Source organism: Eptesicus fuscus, chromosome 5 (genome assembly GCF_027574615.1).
Source record: "Eptesicus fuscus isolate TK198812 chromosome 5, DD_ASM_mEF_20220401, whole genome shotgun sequence".
NCBI classification, from domain to species: Eukaryota; Metazoa; Chordata; class Mammalia; order Chiroptera; family Vespertilionidae; genus Eptesicus; species Eptesicus fuscus.
This window is the reverse complement of record NC_072477.1, coordinates 64998496-65017755: the sequence shown is the minus strand read 5'-3', so window position 1 is coordinate 65017755 and position 19260 is coordinate 64998496. Positions and strand designations below refer to the sequence as shown.

The 19260-nt window shown below is 41.7% G+C and overlaps 1 protein-coding gene across 1 annotated transcript in view; it reads right to left on the bottom strand.

Annotated features, from left to right (window-relative positions):
* Positions 1-18990, bottom strand: part of VPS39 (VPS39 subunit of HOPS complex) — a 45498-nt gene extending 26508 nt beyond the window's left edge. Inside the window, exons 1-7 of the mRNA XM_008143037.3 lie at positions 18756-18990; positions 10306-10371; positions 4841-4905; positions 4490-4532; positions 2816-2910; positions 1569-1667; positions 867-959 (exon numbers count right to left, since the gene is read on the bottom strand). Coding sequence (XP_008141259.1) covers positions 867-959; positions 1569-1667; positions 2816-2910; positions 4490-4532; positions 4841-4905; positions 10306-10371; positions 18756-18828 — 534 coding nt within the window. The 5' untranslated portion in view covers positions 18829-18990. The remainder of the gene's footprint in view (positions 1-866; positions 960-1568; positions 1668-2815; positions 2911-4489; positions 4533-4840; positions 4906-10305; positions 10372-18755) is intronic.
* Between the last annotated feature and the right edge of the window lie 270 nt (positions 18991-19260).

The following is a 19260-nucleotide window of genomic DNA, read 5'->3' as shown; positions in this document are numbered from 1 at the left end:
CCAACAATGTAAATATGGAACAAATACAGTAACCAGATAAACAATGATGAGTTAACACAGTGGGGGTAGGGAAGTGGGGAGAGGGGGAGAACGGCTTCTAGAACTGCCACGTCTGGATTATGAGAGGGATATGAAGCTAAGAAATTTAGATTATGAAACAAATGATTATCAACCTTTTTCTATAGTTGTGTACATATAGTTTGCATAGTGGAGGAAAAAAGACTAATGTCATGGATATTTACTGCTTAGGTGAAAAGAAAAAGCAGGTTATACCGTATATTACATAATATATACAGTATAATACAATACATATACGTGTATAACATGGTATTTTTATAAACAGGATAGAAGCCCTGTACCAAAAGGTCAGCAGTGATTATTTCTGAGTGGGGGGATTATGGATGATTTGCACCTCATTTATTTTCCTTTTATCTATATTTTCTTATTTTCTATAATAAATATGTATGGTTTTTGAAGTTTAGAAAAAAAGCAATGAAAACAATTTTTAAAACAAATATACTAAAAGAGGCAGATATCTCAAAGTCTTAAAAATACTTAATACTAAAATAGCAGTCCATGATAACGCTGTTGGAGGCAAGCAGCCCTAATGATCTGTTCCAATAATTAGATTCAGGATGTGGACAATTCATTATGTAGAGAATTGAGGGCTGACTCTGCCTGGCTTAAGATACACAGACATCATATTTGTGAAAGATGCTGAGAGCATGAAAAATAACCAAACATACAAGCACAAACCCTTGTATGCCAAAAACTCTACTTAAGGCAGTCTCTTGACTTATACTTCAGAAGCACAGAATCATCTTCCCCAAAACAAACTGATGATATTTGCAAAATAATAATTTTACCCTTATGAGGTAGTAGTCTCTTTTGAAACCCACACAGATAGAATTTTCACACCATGCCATGGACTTGGGCACGTCTGGTACACTAAAGTCCCCCTGAAGAAAGAGAGCAAGAGTTCAATTGGAAAGATGTTAAAATAAAAAAATCACAACGTTCCTATTATTCCACCCCCATTCTGCAAAATCACCCTCGTCCTCATTTGAATTCAATTCCATAAGCACAAGACCAGGAAATCACCCATAATAAAAATATAGCTGGTCCTTGAATAATATCATTTCATTCAACATCATTTTGTTATAATGTTGACAAGATGCTGTAGGAGTTTAACTCTTGTTTATAGCAATGAGCCTATTTTGTTCTATGTCATTTTGCTTAAAGTTGCAGAACCTATCACCAATGTTCAGTGAGGACTGACTGTAAGTCACCCAAGTACTGGACAAGGTGCATTTGGAAAGGTGAACACTCACTTTGAGAAAACCAATCTGTACAGTTGCACTACAATTGTACTGCTGCTGCCTCTGGAGACCACGAGACTTTGACCGATGGGCACGAATAGCTCTGTGTATACATAGCAGAGCACTCCTCTGGAGAGAACTCCAAGATCATGACCTTCATACACTGAACCGTTAGTCTTTCAAGCTGTGAGAACGATAGCAGGACCTCCCCCCCGCCCCAACCTATGGACAGGTGACAGTGGACTTTACCTGCAATTCATGAAATTCCCTGTCCTTCCAGAAATAGAGCTGCAGCTTCTTTTTCACAGCTACACACATCCGCAACACCTCCTCACCAGTCTCTATGTGCTGCAAATACATACCCAGAGCAAATGAGGATATGCACACAATTACTCTGTAACTGAATGACAACTAGACTAGAGATTTTCTACCTTGAAATGGCTACTAATCTGAAAAGCCCATCATGACCTGAAGAATACCGTTCTCTAAGATGTATTCAGAAACAACAGGCCGAGAGCACTTCCTCCCCACGGGCTGCTGGTCAAAGGCCTTCGCACCAGCAAATCTTGTGGACATTCACAATTCAGAGAGGAAAATCCCAGGGCAGGCCTTTACCTACATAACCGCTTCCTCCTTTTTTTCCTTTAAATGCTTCTCGCTCATGGCTGTCAATTCATGCTGGATCTGAGATCAGCATGGTCAGTGGTCACTTTCAATCCTTTATAGAAGTGGGGGAGGAGGGGGGAAACCCAGCCAGTGTGCTCAATGGTTAGCATCATCCCATGCACCAAGAGGTGGCCAGTTCGATTCCCAGTCAGGGCACATGTCCGGGTTGCAGGCTCAATCCCCAGTAGGGGGTGTGCAGGAGGCAGGTGGTCAATGATTCTCTCATCAATGTTTCTCTCTCTCCTTCTCTCTTCCTTTTGCTGAAATGAATTTTTAAAAAAAATTTTTAAAGAAAAAGGAGTTGGTGGTAAAGAAAATGTCTACGCATAAAACAATGTAGATCATAAATGCTAAAAAGTGATCCAATTGTGGGTAAGGCAGATTTTGAAGAATGTAACGGTGGTGAATTAGCAAAAAATGAGAAATGTCTTTCCTGAATGACAAAAGCTCCCTAAAGACAGAAGCCATGATGATATGTTTAAAATAAGAGTCAATTTAATGTCTCATAGCTATGTTCATGGTACTGTTACAGGTTTCATTTCCCAGTAATGGTTTCTCCATCACAGGTGTTTTTATCCTTGGTTAGCTGCCTCCTGCCATACAGATGTCTGGTGCTTTAATTGGCACACATACCAGGAATGCAAATGCTTCAACCTCAGACTACATACTAACGGGGAAATTTCTCTAATACAATTCAAAATCAAATATTCTCTTTAGAGTCTCTGCTGGGATTGGATATCAGTGTTATTCTTCCCATCTAATAGTATAAACGACAGAGGAAAGACTTTTTATTTAAGCACAAAGGTGAATTTCATCTTGCCTACACTTACCTGGAGGTCACATGTGAACAGCGATGCTCCCTTTGCTTTTGAAACCGTAGTGATTTGTTGAAATGTCAATAGGTCATGGACATAAATATTATTTTCTGTTTAAAAGGAGGCAAAACATCACAATGAATTATCACAATTCTCTAATATATCCACCTTCAAGACAAAAACAAAACTGTAACAACCAGAAGAACCAAATGCCAAGTGTTGGTTGTAGATGCACCTTCTGTCAGTTTCACTAACAATGATTCACTCTGGTCTGTTACCAAACCTGGATGAGGTTACTCAGTCTTCTGGACTTGGATATTTTGTTCCTTTAAATTGTGGCCAGTTTAAATAAAAGACCTCTTTCACTTCCGAGTACTCTCATACTCCTTCTCAAGTCTGGAAATTTGTGATGCAATGTTTGTATAAGAAATGGTTGTCAAAGCTACTTACATGGGGAGGCTCCAATAAGAGAAAGGAAACCCCCGTGGATTTTGTACAAACCAATTGCAAGGATTTCTTTTCTAGCAAAGCATGCAAGAGAATTTCACTCAGGCCTCCTATCTAGCTTCTGTCATGAAGACTTGTTACTCTCAATGCTTCTCTCCATTTTAAATCCAAGTTTAACACGACTCTACCATGTGGGCCCTGGGCTGAACAGTACTGAGTGTGCAGCAGGCTTCTAGTCGTCTGCTCGCCAAGGAAAGTCCTCACTGGCTGCCTCCCATGAGACTGTGGCTGTCACACAAGGCCCTGGACAGTCTTGCCCTGATCTCTTTCACCTTCCTCTTGCCACTCTCCACCTAAGTCTGGCCTGTTCTCAGGGCCTTTGCTTAAGCTGTTTCTTCCGCCTATAAAGCTCTGCCTACCACTTTCTGTCAAAATCCTAATCACCCACTAGATAATGTTGTCCCTCCCATTACTAAGATCCCACAACACTTTGTATAACTCTCCACTGTAACTTACCATACTGTATTATGATTACGTTCTATCATTTCAGTCTTCACAATCGGAACACAAGATAGAAACCATGTCTTATTCAACATAGTAACCCCAATGCCTAAAGTACGTCTCAATGAATATTTGCTCAATTACTGAATGAATGAATGAATGAGTGAATAAATGAAGTGACACTTCTTGGAGAACAGAGCTCAAGTTTATGGAGGCTGTTCTTGTCTTAGTTATCTATGTAGCCTGTTATATATTACTAGAGGCCTGATGCATGAAATTCATGCACTGGGGGGGGAGGGAGGGTGGGCGGGAAATCCCTCAGCCCGGCCTATGCCCTCTTGCAGTCTGGGAGCCCTCAGGGGATGTCCAACTGATGGCTTAGGACCATGGTCGGACATCCTTAGCACTGCCGCGGAGGCGGGAGAGGCTCCTGCCACCACCGCTGCGCTCACCAGCCGTGAGTCCAGTTTCTGGCTGAGCGGCACCCCCGCTGTGGGAGCGCACTGACCACCAGGGGGCAGCTACTGCGTTGAGCATCTGCCCCCTGGTGGTCAGTGCACATCATAGCAACTGGTCATTCCGCCATTCAGTCAATTTGCATATTAGCCTTTTATTATAGAGGATTTGGAACATGCCAGTTTCATTATTAGTAACAATTATCAAATTAACCAAGAAAGGATTAATTAGGTCATAACTTGTGTTTTTTGACACATGAAATACAATCATAGCCCCCTTTCTTACCTAACAAGCTGACTAGAATCTTAAACTGGGAAACCACATGGATCTGGAAAACAGCAAATCATTAGACTTAATTAAACATTCCTGACAAGGGTTAACAAACATTCATTTAACTACAGTAATAAAAAGGGATAAAGAGCCTACACCAATGACAGGGATCTGACTGATATTTATGTGCAATCACAGTTTCTGCTTGTGAAAGGACCTCAGACACATGATGGATAGACAGAAATCCCTGGATAAATGGGAGGACAGAGCAGAGGATTCAGAGTTAAATGATGTTACCGAAGTTCTAGTTCTGCCAGGGTCTCAGCGAAGTCAAATATAAATGTAGCAACCGCCATCACTGCCTACCTGCTGAATCTTTTTGGAGAAATTCTTATTGGATTTCTCTAGTGTCACTTCGAACCTGTTGCAGCCTATGGAAAAGAAAGAAACACAGTTCCAAACACAGGGCCATATTTAAAAATAACGACAACACAAAATGCTGCTCCATACTGCTCTCCTCCATGAATCTTTAACAATTCCTAAAAGACCAGAAGTCAGAGATGTACACGAGCCTGCTGTCTTTATTGCGTACAGTAAGTTGCTTTCAACTCCAATTTTAGAGCAGAGGGTTTCATGCGCTTCCACGTGGCATTAGCAGGCGTATGACACCACAGAAGTTCACTGAAGCTGCAAGGTACTTGTGAGTCTGAACATCTTATCCTACAAAACAGTACCTTGGCAAAGTATTTCACACACACAAAAAGAGTATAAAGAGCAAAAGTCAAATATTTAAGACCAAGCAACGAAAACCAGCCCAAAGCAGCCTTAGGTCCAATTCCAACGAACTCCCAGCTGCTACCCGATGTTCTGGGACAGAGCAAACACACTCCACACCATCCCCAGAGCTAAAGCAATTTAATGCATCTACACTTACTGCCACTTTCAGGTGATGCCACAGCTGCTGGCACTGTTGCAAAAAAGGGGGGAACGTTATGTACCATAAAAATATGTGAAGCCAGCCTTGCTAGGATGATAAAAATATTCAGCCTCAAAAGTCACCAAAGAGTCAAAAAGGAATAAATAATAACAGCAGCTATCATTAATTAGGTTTAAAAATGTGTAAGTGTTTTCTGTAACCTCACAACTACCCCCAATAAATCAGTACTATTATTCCAGTTTCCTATCTGAGGGGCCTGATGGGTCGAGCAGTTCGCTAGCAGCAAAGTGAAAGACGGCCCAGAACAAACTCGGGGCTGACGGCCCAGCCTGTGCGGAGTCCACACCTTGCTCCCTGCCTCTCAGCGTGTGGACAAACTGCTCACACTGCTGACCCCTGCTGCTCCCCACTCCGAGGTGGGCTCCTGCCCGCCCCAAAGTCGGCAGAGATTCACTGAGGCAGCCACAAGGGCCCCTGCCACCAAAGCTGGTCACACGTCCCCAATGTGTCACTCGGCAGGGAAGATGAAGAAGGGGCCCATTTAATGTTTATTGCATGTAACATTAAAATCATTTTTCGTGAAACATTCATGTTAAAAAAGAAGAAGAGGCCCATATGAGTCCCAAGAAATCATTTGGTCTGGCCCTGCCAAGGCATTAGGAGTGAGTTAATAAATGTTTGATCTAATACAGCAGGCTAATTTTTAAGTTGATAGTTTTGTATTGCCCACAAATTATGTTATAAATATCCAAATGGCCCTTGGCAGAAAAAGGTTCCCCACCCCTGGCTTTAAGGTAACGATTTTAAAAACTTTTTGGTCTCAGGACCCCTTCATAATCTTAAAAATTACTGAGGACCCTAAAACTTTTATGTGGGTTACAATTAGCAATGTTTGCCATACTAGAAATTAAAACTGGAAAAATTTTAAATATGTATTTATTAACTCAAAAATAACAAGCAATAAACCCATTGCATTTAGTATAACATATTTTAACCAAAAAACACGCTATTTTTCCAAATTAAAAAAAATGCATCGTTTTATATTTCTGCAAATCTCTTCAGTGTCTGGGTTAATAGAAGACAGCTAGACTCCCATATCTGCTTCTGCATTTAATCTGCTTTGATACACTGTTTTGGTTGAAGTATAGGACAAAAATCTGTCCTCACATGGGCATACAGTTAGACAGAGGAGGAATATTTTAATAGCTTTTCTAGATTAATTGTGATCATCTTTGATACTGTTCCAAAACTTGACAAATAAAGTTTCTTACAATGTGGAATCCGAAACCTATTAATGAACTTTTCTGTTAAAGTCCATTGGTCTATCATACTCTTTAAATGGATCTTTTACTCATGATTTAGAAACTACATGCACTGGAAAATATTGGTTCACTGAGTTATGCAGATTTCCTAAATGTTGGCACATTTCATTATAGGATTTTTTTTTTTTAAATCACTCATTATCCCCTGTCCCCAATCTCATTAAAAAAAAATCTTTAATATTGAGAAGCTGTCAAGCTCATGGGGGTGCGTACAAGTTTTCCACAATTCTAATTCTCTCTTGAAAGCTTTAATTGTATCATTAGCAATAAAATGCCAGTTGTTTTTTGTTTTTTTTTGAAGTAACAGATTCCCTTTGCTCATTTTTGAGAAAATATCTACCAAATACCCAAATGGTCTGAAACACCATAGTCTGTCAGTCATTCTTTCAAGCAAAAACGATGTTCCGTGAAAAAAAGTGGCCAGTTTGGCTCATAACTCAAACACACAAGTACTTTTCCAAACCGAGACAGCCACTGTGCTCCGTGCCTGGGCACCCAGCAGAAGAGCTTTATGAGAACTTCCCATGACATCACAGAAATTAATAGAAAGATGTGTTCTCATAGGTCAAGATATAATGAAATGAAGACTTTTTACTGCCTCACAAAGAATATTCTTAAGTGAAACTGGCTTTAACAAAACAAAACCCCAAACCACTGTGAGTGCAGGATGGAGAACACGACTACTAGTACGGTTTGGTAGCAACAAGTTTGTTGACCACTGTCTTGAACCTGTGCTAAGGGGTCAGCCGTTTTATTTTATTTTTATTTATTTTTATATTTTTATTGATTTCAGAGAGGAAAGGAGAGGGAGAGAGAAATAGAAACATCAATGATGAGAGAGAATCATTCACCAGCTGCCTCCTGCACGGCCCCCTACTGGGGATCGAGCCTGCAGCCTGGGCATGTGTCCTGACTAGGAACAGAACCCTGACCTCCTGGTTCATAGTTCCACGCTCAATCACTGAGTCACACCAGTGGGGTTGGGGTCAGCAGTTTTAGCTACGGGTACTTTTGTATCATCGGTGCAAATGTCAATAACTGTCAATGAAAAAAACAGTAATCTTTTATTGTTACTGTGAACTTAGTTTTGACCTTGTGGATCCTCTGAAAGGACCTGGGGACCACACTGTGAGAACCACTGCTCTAGGGCAGACAGCACCACTGAAGCAAACCTAAAGTTGTTAAGACCTTAGATGTGAACTGATCTAACCGCTGTGTTTAAGATATGAGTAGAATGAGGCCTGGAGACTTTTTGAGCTAAAGGAGATGGCTCAGGTCGGATCAGAACCCAGTCCCCTTAATACCGGTCTTTCCATGACATCTTGTTACCCACTCCCTTTCCTCAGAAAGACAGTCCAGTTGCAGACCTCTCCAGCTTTATAATATTTCAAATTGAGAAGCCAAGTTAGTTCTATGGCTGATTCACGGAGGCCCAGGCCTATTTCTGGCCCTTAAGCAGACCAGAGCTAGGCCGGAACTGAACTGCTCTCTAAGGGTATAGGAAGAAGAAAAGTTTCTAATCAGAGTTTGATTTCCTAATAGTCTAAGGTAGGCTAATATTGCTATTCAAGTTGCCTATGAGAAAACTGAGACCCAGGAAGATTAACTTGTCAAAGGGCACATGGTGAATTGATCACAGGACAAGGAACAGTCACACCACGGGGTCCACGTCACATTAACACTAGTATTATCAGTTTGAGTCCATACCATGTTGAAAGATCTATTTTTATAGTCTAGTTGTCAATTCCTCACCACTTATGCAGAAATGGTATATTAAACAAGTGGCTTTATTGTAGTACTTAGTGTTTGATGGTAAAAGAACTAATTATCTATTAGGGGGAAAGAATATCAGGCTCTTATCTCCCTGTTCTGCACAGTATCTGAGCCCAAAGTAGAGTCAAAACACAGCTGTTGAATGCTGAATAAAATCCAAGGCAAGCTTAATTTTCAAATTATAGACTGGGTAGAAGTCACAGAATGCAAATATTCTGGCTCTGAAAACTAAAAATTTATAGCAAGGGCCAGCAAAGTACTGCACATGGGTCAAATCCAGCCTTTGACATGTTTTTGTAAATAAAGTTTTATTGGAACATAGCCACGCCCTTTCTTTTACGTATTGCCTATGGCTGCCTTTTTACTACAATGGCAGAGGTGAGTGGTCACAACAGAGATCTTATGGCCTGCAAGGCCTAAAGTATTTACTACTTGGTTCTTATTGGAACAAGTTCGCTGATTGCTGATGGAAAAGAAAGCTGAAACACTTAGAAATGAAATAAACCCACTGTTTTGAACTTCTGGTTTCTCTTCTCACTGCACCACAGTGAAGGGTAGACAAATATGCCACCCCAAATATGCTACTTTAGCTTAAGAATTATTTTGAGCGGAGGCAACTGAGAAGAAGCAGATATAAGATAAACTCTCTCTGCCCTGGCTGATATGGCTCAGTTGGTTGAGCGTCATCCCATGCACTGAGAGGGTGCCGGTTCAATTCCTGGCCAGGGTTTATGCCTGGGTTGCAGGCTCAATCCCTAGTAGGAAGCATGCAGGAGGCAGTTGATAGATGTTTCTTTCATCAATATCTCACTCTCTCCCTCTTCCTTTCTCTCTCTCTAAAACCAATAAAAACAAATTTTTTTTTAAAAAAAAAACCTCTCTCTGTTCTACTACTTGCCTAAAAGCACAACATAAATTTACAAAGCTGTCTCTCCCCTTTTCTATCAGGAAGGACAGAATTTAATCACTGGAAACAACTCAAAACCCTATCAGCCCAGAGATGGCAGCAGAGAAATCTACATAGCAAACTTATCCCCAATTAGATCCCCCATATATTTGCTATCCCACAATTTGCCATTCTAGAAACTCACAAGTCCTTTTCCTTTATCTGGTCACTTCCCAAAGAGCCGCATGTGGCTCGTGAGCCGCGGTTTGCCCACCACTGCTCTAACAGAATAAATTTCACATACTTTTTAGTTACTATTCTAAGTCACATTTGATTAGAACTTTAGTTTTTAAAGTTCTTTCAAACATTTTATTGAATCTGACCCCAACAAATCTGTGATTAAAAACTGACAGTTTATAGAAGGGAAAAATGACATTGAAAAGGACCTACTCAGTAAAGTAGCCAAACAGAAATAAAGCTGGACTCAAACCTAGATCCTTTTTCTCCTAGTTTACCCCTCATAATCAATGAGGTCTTTTAAATCAATGGTTCCTAATATTTTTCTACTACCATATCATTTACAGAAACATCTTATTTTCCAACGTATCATTTCTTATTTCTAGCAGTAAGTCTCCAAAAAATGAGGAAGGGGGAACATCTAATTCCCCTACCCCCGGCCTCACCATCCCATGGACACAGGGGCATATGGTCTGAAAATTAAGAAAACCCCGGAGATTCTCACATGATTCTCCCCACTTTCCCACAGTGCTACTCCCAATCCCCAACCACTCTTTTAAGGGTCCAGAAATCACTGATTTTACAGTTGTACATTAGCTAACTATCAAAACTTTTTTTTTTTTTTTTGCATGGATAGTAAGCCATTTCTTTCCAGTTCTGGAAAGTTGCCACTTACCAACATCCTTCCGAATCCTATAGAGGAGAAGATGTCCTTGTTTGGTTCCGACAAGAAGCCATTCCTCTGGAAAAGAAAAGAGCTGTGAGAAACATCAGTCAGCTTTCGTCAGACCCTCTTTCCTTATCTGGGGGTGGTAATCAGAACCAAAGGGTCAAGAAAGTGAGATGTGTTTTTTTGATAGCAGGTGTTTTGCAAAGCTAAAGAATGTTTATAGTCAAAACTATTTGAGAATCAACCAATCAAAAAAGCATTTATTCAACAATTATCAGACTAGACATATTAGAGAAGAAAAAAATGCCCCTGGCTTCATTGTTTCTAAATTAAACTGCCCTAAAACATCATGGAAGTTTATAAAATCATAAAATGGATAGTATAAACATGAAACTAAGTACCTAATCTCTAAAATCATAAAATGGATAGTATAACCATGAAACTAAGTATCCAATCTCAGAAATAACAGCTAAAAGGCATCCTTTGAAAGTTTAATGATTTCATCTTAGGTAAAATAAGAAGTGCCGTGGTATATTAAGGTTACAGAATTCATTATCTCAAAAGATGGCCTAGTAGATAATAACGTGTTGATGAAGATGGGAATAACTGGAACCCTCATACATTGTTGGCAGGAATATAAAATGGTGCCGTCACTTTGGAAAACTGTCTGGCAGTTCCTCAAAAGATTAAACACAGAGTAACTATATAACCTAACAATTCCATCGCTGGGCATAGAAATAAGAGAAATGAAAACATACATCTACACAAAAACTTTTACACAAATGTTCATAGTAGCATCATTTGTAATAGCCAAAAGGTGGAAACAACCCAAATGTCAATCACCTGATGAAGAGATAAACAAAATGTGGCATATCCACACAACGGAAATTAAGAAATGAAGTGCTGATACATGCTGTATCAGGGACGAACTGGACATTATGCTAATGAAAGAAGCCAGACAAAAAGGGCTACATATTTTATGATTCTATTTATATGAAAAGTCCAGAATTAGGCAAATCTGTGGAGACAGAGATTAGTGGTTGCCTAGGACTGGTGGGCTTGGGGGGAAATGCGGAATGAATACTAATGGGTTCGGAGTTTCCTTTTAGGGTAATGAAAATGTTCTAAAATCGGCTGTGGCGATACTTGCACAATTCTGTGAACGTACTAAAAACCACTGAATTGTACATTTTAAATGGGTGAATTGTATGGTATGTGAATTACATTTCAATAAAGCTCTTGTTAAAAAAAAGATGGTCGAGGGCCATGCTTCTAAAACTTTGGTGTGTATCACAATCATGTGAGGCTTTGTGAAAACACATTGCTGGGCCCTGACCTGCTTCCTTTTCAATACGTCTGGAGATGGGCCCTGGAACTTGCATTTCTAAGAAGTTCCCAGGTGATGCTGATGCTGTTGGTTCAGGGGCCTCATTTTGGGAGACAGTGGTTTATAGTAAAACTAAAGAGGCCCTGAAAGTGTTTAAATAATTACCCTGACAGATCTATATTAACTCATTAAGAGAAGCTAAGCACATACAGATACTTCCTCAGCTTTCTGATCTTGTAACAGAAATCAGTCATACCCTCTCTTGCTCCTTTGTAAAATAAAATACTGGATAATGGTACAAATAGACTGAGCATGCCCTGTATTCCAGAAAGTACTGAGCACATACCATTAATGTTATTTCATTAATCCTCATGACTATCTTTTGAAATATGTCCTTTTTATAAATCCCCATTTTATAGGTGAGGCCTTGGGGACAAGTATTTGTCCAGAGTCACACATGTAGTAAGATATGCATGTGTGTCAGGACCTAACCACATGCTGTGATGCACTTAGTAAGGCGTCTCACAGCAAAAGACTGGGTGTTGGCCAGAGGCGGTCAGGAAGGCAGTGGTTATATTTATAAAAACGAGTCAGGAGCCACCTCAGGAACATTTTCCAGGTTGATGTCCTTAGTCTTCCAGAAAAAGAAAGTGATTCTGTCTTCTTTTATTGTGCATTTTATTTTTTTTTTAAAATATCTTCATTGATTTCAGAGAGGAAGGGAGAAGGATAGGTAGAAACATCAATGATGAGAGAGAATCATTGATCGGCTGCCCTCCTGCACACCCCACACTGGGGATCAAGCCTGCAACCTAGGCATGTGCCCTGAGCAGGAAGGGAACTGTGACTTCCTGGTTCATAGGTTGATGCTCAACCACTGAGCCATGCTGGCTGGGCAAACACAGTGTGCTCTTAATGACAAGTCGAAATCAGAAATAATACTAGTTCTAATGGAATGCTGGAGATTTATGTTGGAACAGAACATTCTATATAATAAAAGCCTAATATGCTAAGTGCCCAGTTGACCGGTTGGCTATTCAACCAATTAATGCATAATACGCTAATGATATGCTAAGGCCACTCAACCGCTTGCTGTGACATGCACTGACCACCAGGGGGCAGATGCTCTGACTGGTAGGTTAGCTTGCTGCTGAGGTCCGGCAGATCAGGACTGAGTGAGACAGGCTGGACACACCCTAGGGCCCTCCCACTGTCCCTCTCCGGCTGGCCAACCTCCCACGTCCCTTCCAGGCCCCAATCGTGCACCAGTCGGGTCCCTCAGCCTGGCCTGCGCCCTCTCGCAATCCAGGACCCCTCGGGGGATGTTGGAGAGCTGGTTTCGGCCTGATCCCGCAGGCCAGGCTGAGGGACCCCACTGGTGAACAAATTCGTGCACTGGGCCTCTAGTAGAAAAATAATTCAGCATACAGTGCTTGCTTTGTAAAAGATATTACTGTATGAGCAATTGGTAATATTAAAGTTAATTTTTAAGAAACCCACTGATATTTCAAATATAAATAAAATGAAGTGTGATTTTTTAAAAAATTCTCTTATAGCATACATAAATATCTATAACCAAAAGGCCAACATACTCCTTCCTCTTCACTATGCCCCACAAACACCTGCCAGCTCCTGTTTTTCTTTCTCTCTTTTAACAGCCTCACCTTCCACCGGGTCTGCAAGGCCTATCATGCTCCCTCTACAAGGTACCTCCCAACAGCCCTGTCTCATCGTCTCTCCAGGGACCCCTGTGATAGATGGCCTCAACTGGTCTCACTCCACATGTTCTTCCATGTGGGTTACTTTATAGCAGATTTCTGATGCTGTTCCACTGGGGCTTAAATTCTCATGAAGCTGCACACTACAATATGAAGTCAAACTCATAAGCATGGCATTTGAAAGCCCATTTTCCTTTTTTTTTTTTTTTGAAATATTTATTTGCCAATAGATGGCTCTTACCAAATGTCTACTGGTCATCAAAAGGAGTCTGATAAGTTCATTGAAAAAAATTTAATATGTTTTTATTGATTTGAGAGATGGGGGGAGAGACAGAGAGAAACATTGATGAAAGAGAAACATTGATCAGCTGCTTCCTTCACACCCTCCCACCTGGGATGGAGCTCACAATCCCGGCAAACACCTTAGCAGGGAATTGAACCAGCAATCTTCTAGTGCATGGGACAATGCCAACCAACTGAGTCACACTAGCCAGGGCTGTTTTTAAATGAAATTTTATTTAACCCTTTTAAGTTTTTTCATTTGGAGGTGTTACGGAAAAATACCTTCATCTTATATGGAAAGTATTGTAACAATTTTCCTTTAAATAGTAAAAGCACTATATACATACTCATTCCTAATCCTCAAAGTATAAGGAAAATGTAATAACAGCACAGAACCTCGAAGAGGCTTAATTTGGTTACAGAAGTCAGTGGGGACTCAGGTGGCCAGAGGACCTGAGCCACATTGGGCCTTCACGTTCTATTGACATGTCGCCATATAACACAGCTTTACATGCAAAACACAGAGAATGAAGAGCCTGCAGAGCAAGCACAGCACAGGGTAAACAGTCCATTTTGAGATGCAACACTGCACATCAGACAGTGGAATGCACTATACAAACAAGTAACACATGTATAAACAGGTGATGGTGAGCCCTAGAAAATTCCTGACAGCCTAACTCTGAGACACAAGGTTGGACTTGATCCCTCCTGGGAAGTGAGTAAGGCTGGCCCTTCTTGCTCATAATGACCCTACTGAAGATCTGTCCAGCAGTACAACCCAGTACACCCTCATGTAATTAACAATTCCATTCCTGGCCCAGTGCTGGCCACTGCAGGGAATAAGCTGGTGGTCACTTCCCTTCATTAGGTCATAGGGCAAAAAACAGTGTTTCCGAAAGCATAAGCCCCTGATTAGCCACATCAGAATCACTTGGACTTATTAAAAACACACATTCCTGAGCCCTGCGTCCAGAGATTCCGCATCAATGATTCTGCAGGGGTGAGTGCCCTGAAATTTGTATTTTTATATTTTATTTTATTACATTAGATATCTATGTAGTTCCAAAGGTAAAACTGTAAGAAATATAGCTTCCATCCTTGTCCACTCTACTATTCTCTCCCTTCCACTATAGGTAAGCATTTTAGTAGTTTGTGATTTATTTTCCCATTGTTTCTTTGGATAATATAAGCAAATATGATTGTGTATATGCACATACAGATACACACATACATATCTGCTATTTTTTTTTTTTACAGGCTCTGAATATGCATTAAAGTTTGGGAACCAGGCTGTAGAATCAGCCATAATTTACTAGATACATGATCTTGAAAAAATTACTTAAATTCTCAGGTTCTTCCTCTGCAAAATTATTTATAAAAGCTCAATAGATTAGCATTCAATAAATGGAAGCTATTACCATTAATAATATTATTCATTAATTAAATACTTAATGGATACCAATTGGGCCTTTGGAACTGTTTTAGACACTGCAAATAAAGTGATATACAAGACAAAGTCCCTACTCTGAAGAAATTTATATTCTAATACTAGTGGCCCAGTGCACAAAATTCGTGCACATTAAAAGGGAATTAATTAAGAGGAAATATTTTAATATTGCTATTTGCCCTTTCTCTATAATAGAAGTGTCAGAGATGAAAGAAAATTAGTAAAATGTATATGAAAATCTCCCTCCTGTCAGAGTCTGGGGTGTGCCACAGGATCTAGAGTCAAGTCCCCGCCCACCACCCACACGCACTTCGAAAACGCAGGAGACCCAGACCTGGCCGGCTCCAATCCCGTCAAGCCTCGCCGGGCAGGGGGCGCGGCCTGAGATCCCCTGCCCTGACCAGGCACCATGCAGCCTCAGGTCCCTGCTGTTCAGTCATTACGTTACGGTGTCCCAGCCAATTTATATATTCCTCTATTATTAGTATAGATGGAGTGAGAGAGACAATAATAATAATAATATATAAAATAGCATTAGATGACAATCCATGATGAAAGAATGATAAGACTGAATAAGAGAATAGCACAATGATGGATATAGCATTCTCTTTTATACAGAATAGTTAGGGAAGGTCTTGCTGATTTATGTGACATTTCAGAGGAGACTTGAATGAAATGAGGAATGAGCCATGAAACATCTAAGACAAGAGAGTGCCAGGCAGAGGAAAGAGTGAGTGCCAAGGCCCTGGGGTAGGTATGTACCTTGTCTGTTCATGGAACAAGACAGTGTGACTAATACCGGACAGGGTCAGAGATAAGAGCCTAGGAAATAAAGTTAGGGAAGTAAAACCAGAGGCCTGACCATCTCAGGCGTAGCCAGCCATGGTAAGGACTTTGGAACTTATCCTAATTGTTATGGGAAGCTACTGAAGGATTTTGAGCAGAGAAGAGATGTAATTAGGCTAAGTTTTGGAAAGATCACTCTACCTCTATGTGGATAAAAAACTGAAAACAGCATAATGGCAAACACAGGGTGATCAGTCAGAAAACTACCATAGTAATTCAGATGAGAGAGGATGGTGACCTCATCAAGAGTAGAAAAAGTGGAGATGGAAAGAAATAACTGGAATATAGATTTATTCTGGAGGAGGAGCAGACAAGATTTGCTAATGGAATGAATATGGTGTATAAGAGAAAAGGAGAAGTCAAGAATGATTCCAAGGCTTTTGGCCTTAGCCAAATGAGTAAACAGAAAAGGCATGTGCTGAGATATGGTATGAGGGAAAGGCATGTTTTGGGAGAGTGTAATCATCAAGAATTTTCTGGCCATGTTACTAGACACCCAAAATGAAGATGCTTAAAAGGCAGCTGGATTCTACAACTCTGGAGTTTAGAGAGGTCATCATCATCAGTGCCCTCCTTATTTCCATTTCTGAAGAGAAATGATGGTGTCTTGAAGACATCTTCTAGCTCGAATACTGTCTGGTCCCGCAAGTTCCTGGATGAACATCAGGTAAAAGGGGTAGTGACTAGAAAGAGCAATACTGATTGCTGCTAAAGCCTGAAAATAAAGCAGTTTTGAGGCAAGAGGCGGTAAATGGCCTCTTGTAGCCCCAATACCTACCACAACATCCTAGTAGGCAACAGGCATATCTCCTGTTCGGTGGAAGATCAAGGCAGGTCCAAAGCTACCTACCATTTCAAACCTGTCTTCCTGAAAAGCACAGGCACAGGGAGGGAATCTTTACTGTGACCAAGTGCTGTTGGTGAGAGAGGCTGAGATATGTTTACTACCAGTTCCACAGGGCATCAGAGTCAAATTGTGACAAACTAAGTAGAGTGTGGTAAGCAACTACACCCATCCTTTTCAGAAGCATAAGTCTTAGGCAGGGTTGGGTACCCCTCCTCCATGTTTTCCTAATAAGCAGCATGTCTGTTATCATTTATCTTGTATCATAATCTGCTTTACGTCTTTGTCCCCCACTGTGTGTCCTAGAAGCACAGGCACTGCGTCTTACTCACCCTTATTCCTGTCCCTAGCGGAGAGACTGGTCTAAGTAGGCACTTAATACATATCTGATGAAGAAACAGGGGAATGAATCCCTTTGTGCAGTGCCAGGTCTTTCATTTTTAAAGTTTCAAATTCTTACTGAGAGCACTTAACGACAGGAAATGAAGGCCTTCTTGAGATATCTGGAGGAAGCAGGATTCTCTCCTTAACCCAAAGGACTAGGACTGCTTACTATGGAGATGCGATTTTAAAGAGGCCCCGGGCTGCTAAAGGCAGGAGGGGTGTGCATGAACATGAAGATCTGTAGTGAAAGCACGCTACTGGAGAGGCTGTGAAGAACTCTGCAAAGCTGGCTGGGTGGTACCGTCCACAGATGATGCATAAGATGCCAGCCACCACCAAGACTCCAGCAGGCCCATCACGGGCAAAGCTGGCTGGGTGGTACCGTCCACAGATGATGCATAAGATGCCAGCCACCACTGAGATTCCTAACCAGGCCCTCAGTATAAGATCTCATTAAGGGTTCTGAGCTACCTTTTTATAGTCCTTGATTTCCAGTACCTGGACATTAACAGGAAAAACTGAAAGGATTTCAGTTGGTCTTTGGGGGCTGTTAGACACAACCAGTCATAATGTTCATAGTTAAGAGTCCAAGTTTAGACCACTGAAACCTTTTTTATTCCACAGTATACAAGAGATAAGAGCTGTCTGACCCTGTTTTCTGCACTGGCCACTCCCAAGAGGCTTACGCCAGTTTTTATGGGTTAAATTTCAGGACAGCCCTGGAATGATAAAGTTCTACCTACAGAGTTAAGGTAACTTGGGCACTTGAATATAAGGCAATGAACAATTTGACTAGATCGGCGATTTTCAACCCTTTTCATCTCGTGGCACACAAACTAATTACTAAAATTCTGCAGCACACCAAAAACTGTTTGTTTTTTTTTGCTGATCTGACCAAAAATGGGTACAATTTTTATTCATTCGCTCCCGGATGGCTATTGTTGTGCTGGCTGTTCTCATTTTTTAATTATTATTTTTTTACAATCTAAGGGAAAAGAGGTCGCTGCCCTTGACTAAATAGTCAGGTAGTGCATATTTTACAAATTCTTGTGGCACACTGGTTGAAAGTCGCTGGGCCAGATTAAGAGTTTAAATAACAACGTGAGTTACCTACAATAATGAGAAGTGAACAATGAATGATCACTAAGGGGAAAATGGCATGCGGTGTTAACTTGTTCAAAACCCCCTCCTTCATCCCCCCCACCCCCCACCCACCCACTTATTCCCCCCAAACCAGTACAACACCATCATCAGATAAGCTCAAATTCCTGGCAACCTGAAAACTTCCCACTGCTTGTGCCTCCAAACTGAAGACTTCTTGGGAATCGAAATAAGCCAAAGCTGAGCACCATTAAGGAAAGCTCAACCTCCAACTCTGCACCAAGAGCCAGTGCAGGCGGAAACTCCCTAAAATGCTTGGATCCCAGGGGATCGTCCTAGGAGCCCTCGCAATCTACAATGCTCTGCACCCCTTCATCCCAGTTCCCTTTCGGACGGCGTCCGACCGGAGCCCACAGAGCCAGACGCGCGTCCACGTCCCCAGGCTTGGGAAAGGTCCGTGCCGCTCCCGCGTTGCCCCCGCCTCGGCCCCTCGCTCCCCCGACTCACCCCAGGCAGCCAGACAGTCGATCTGCAGAGGCAGCTTTTCCAGGATCGGCACCGGCTCGAAGGCGTCGTGCATGGCGGCGAGCAGAGGTTCGCCTGGACAGTCTCACTCTGAGAGGGCCGGGCCGGGCCGGGCCGTGAACAGAACCGAGAACCGCGCTAAGGAAAGGGCCGAGCGGGACCTGGCCGGAGACCCCAACTACAGTCCTTTGGGCAGCAGAGCCATCATCAACACCGGACTTCCTGGGGCCTAAGCCCACCCCTTCCGCAGCCGAAGCCCGCCCCTTCCGCCCTAGTTCTTAAATCACCTTTAAGGACTGCACCAAAGCTTAGGTTCCCAGTTCACCCTGGGCCTAGAGCTTCTCCATTATGGAGTAGCCAGGGGCTTAAAGAGGAGGGGAAATGATGGAATCTTAGAACTGTATTAGGAGGTCTAGTGTGGTGGTGGAAGTATAGGATTAGGAATTATAGAATTCGGGCTTTGGCGTCAGACCTGGGACCGAGATCT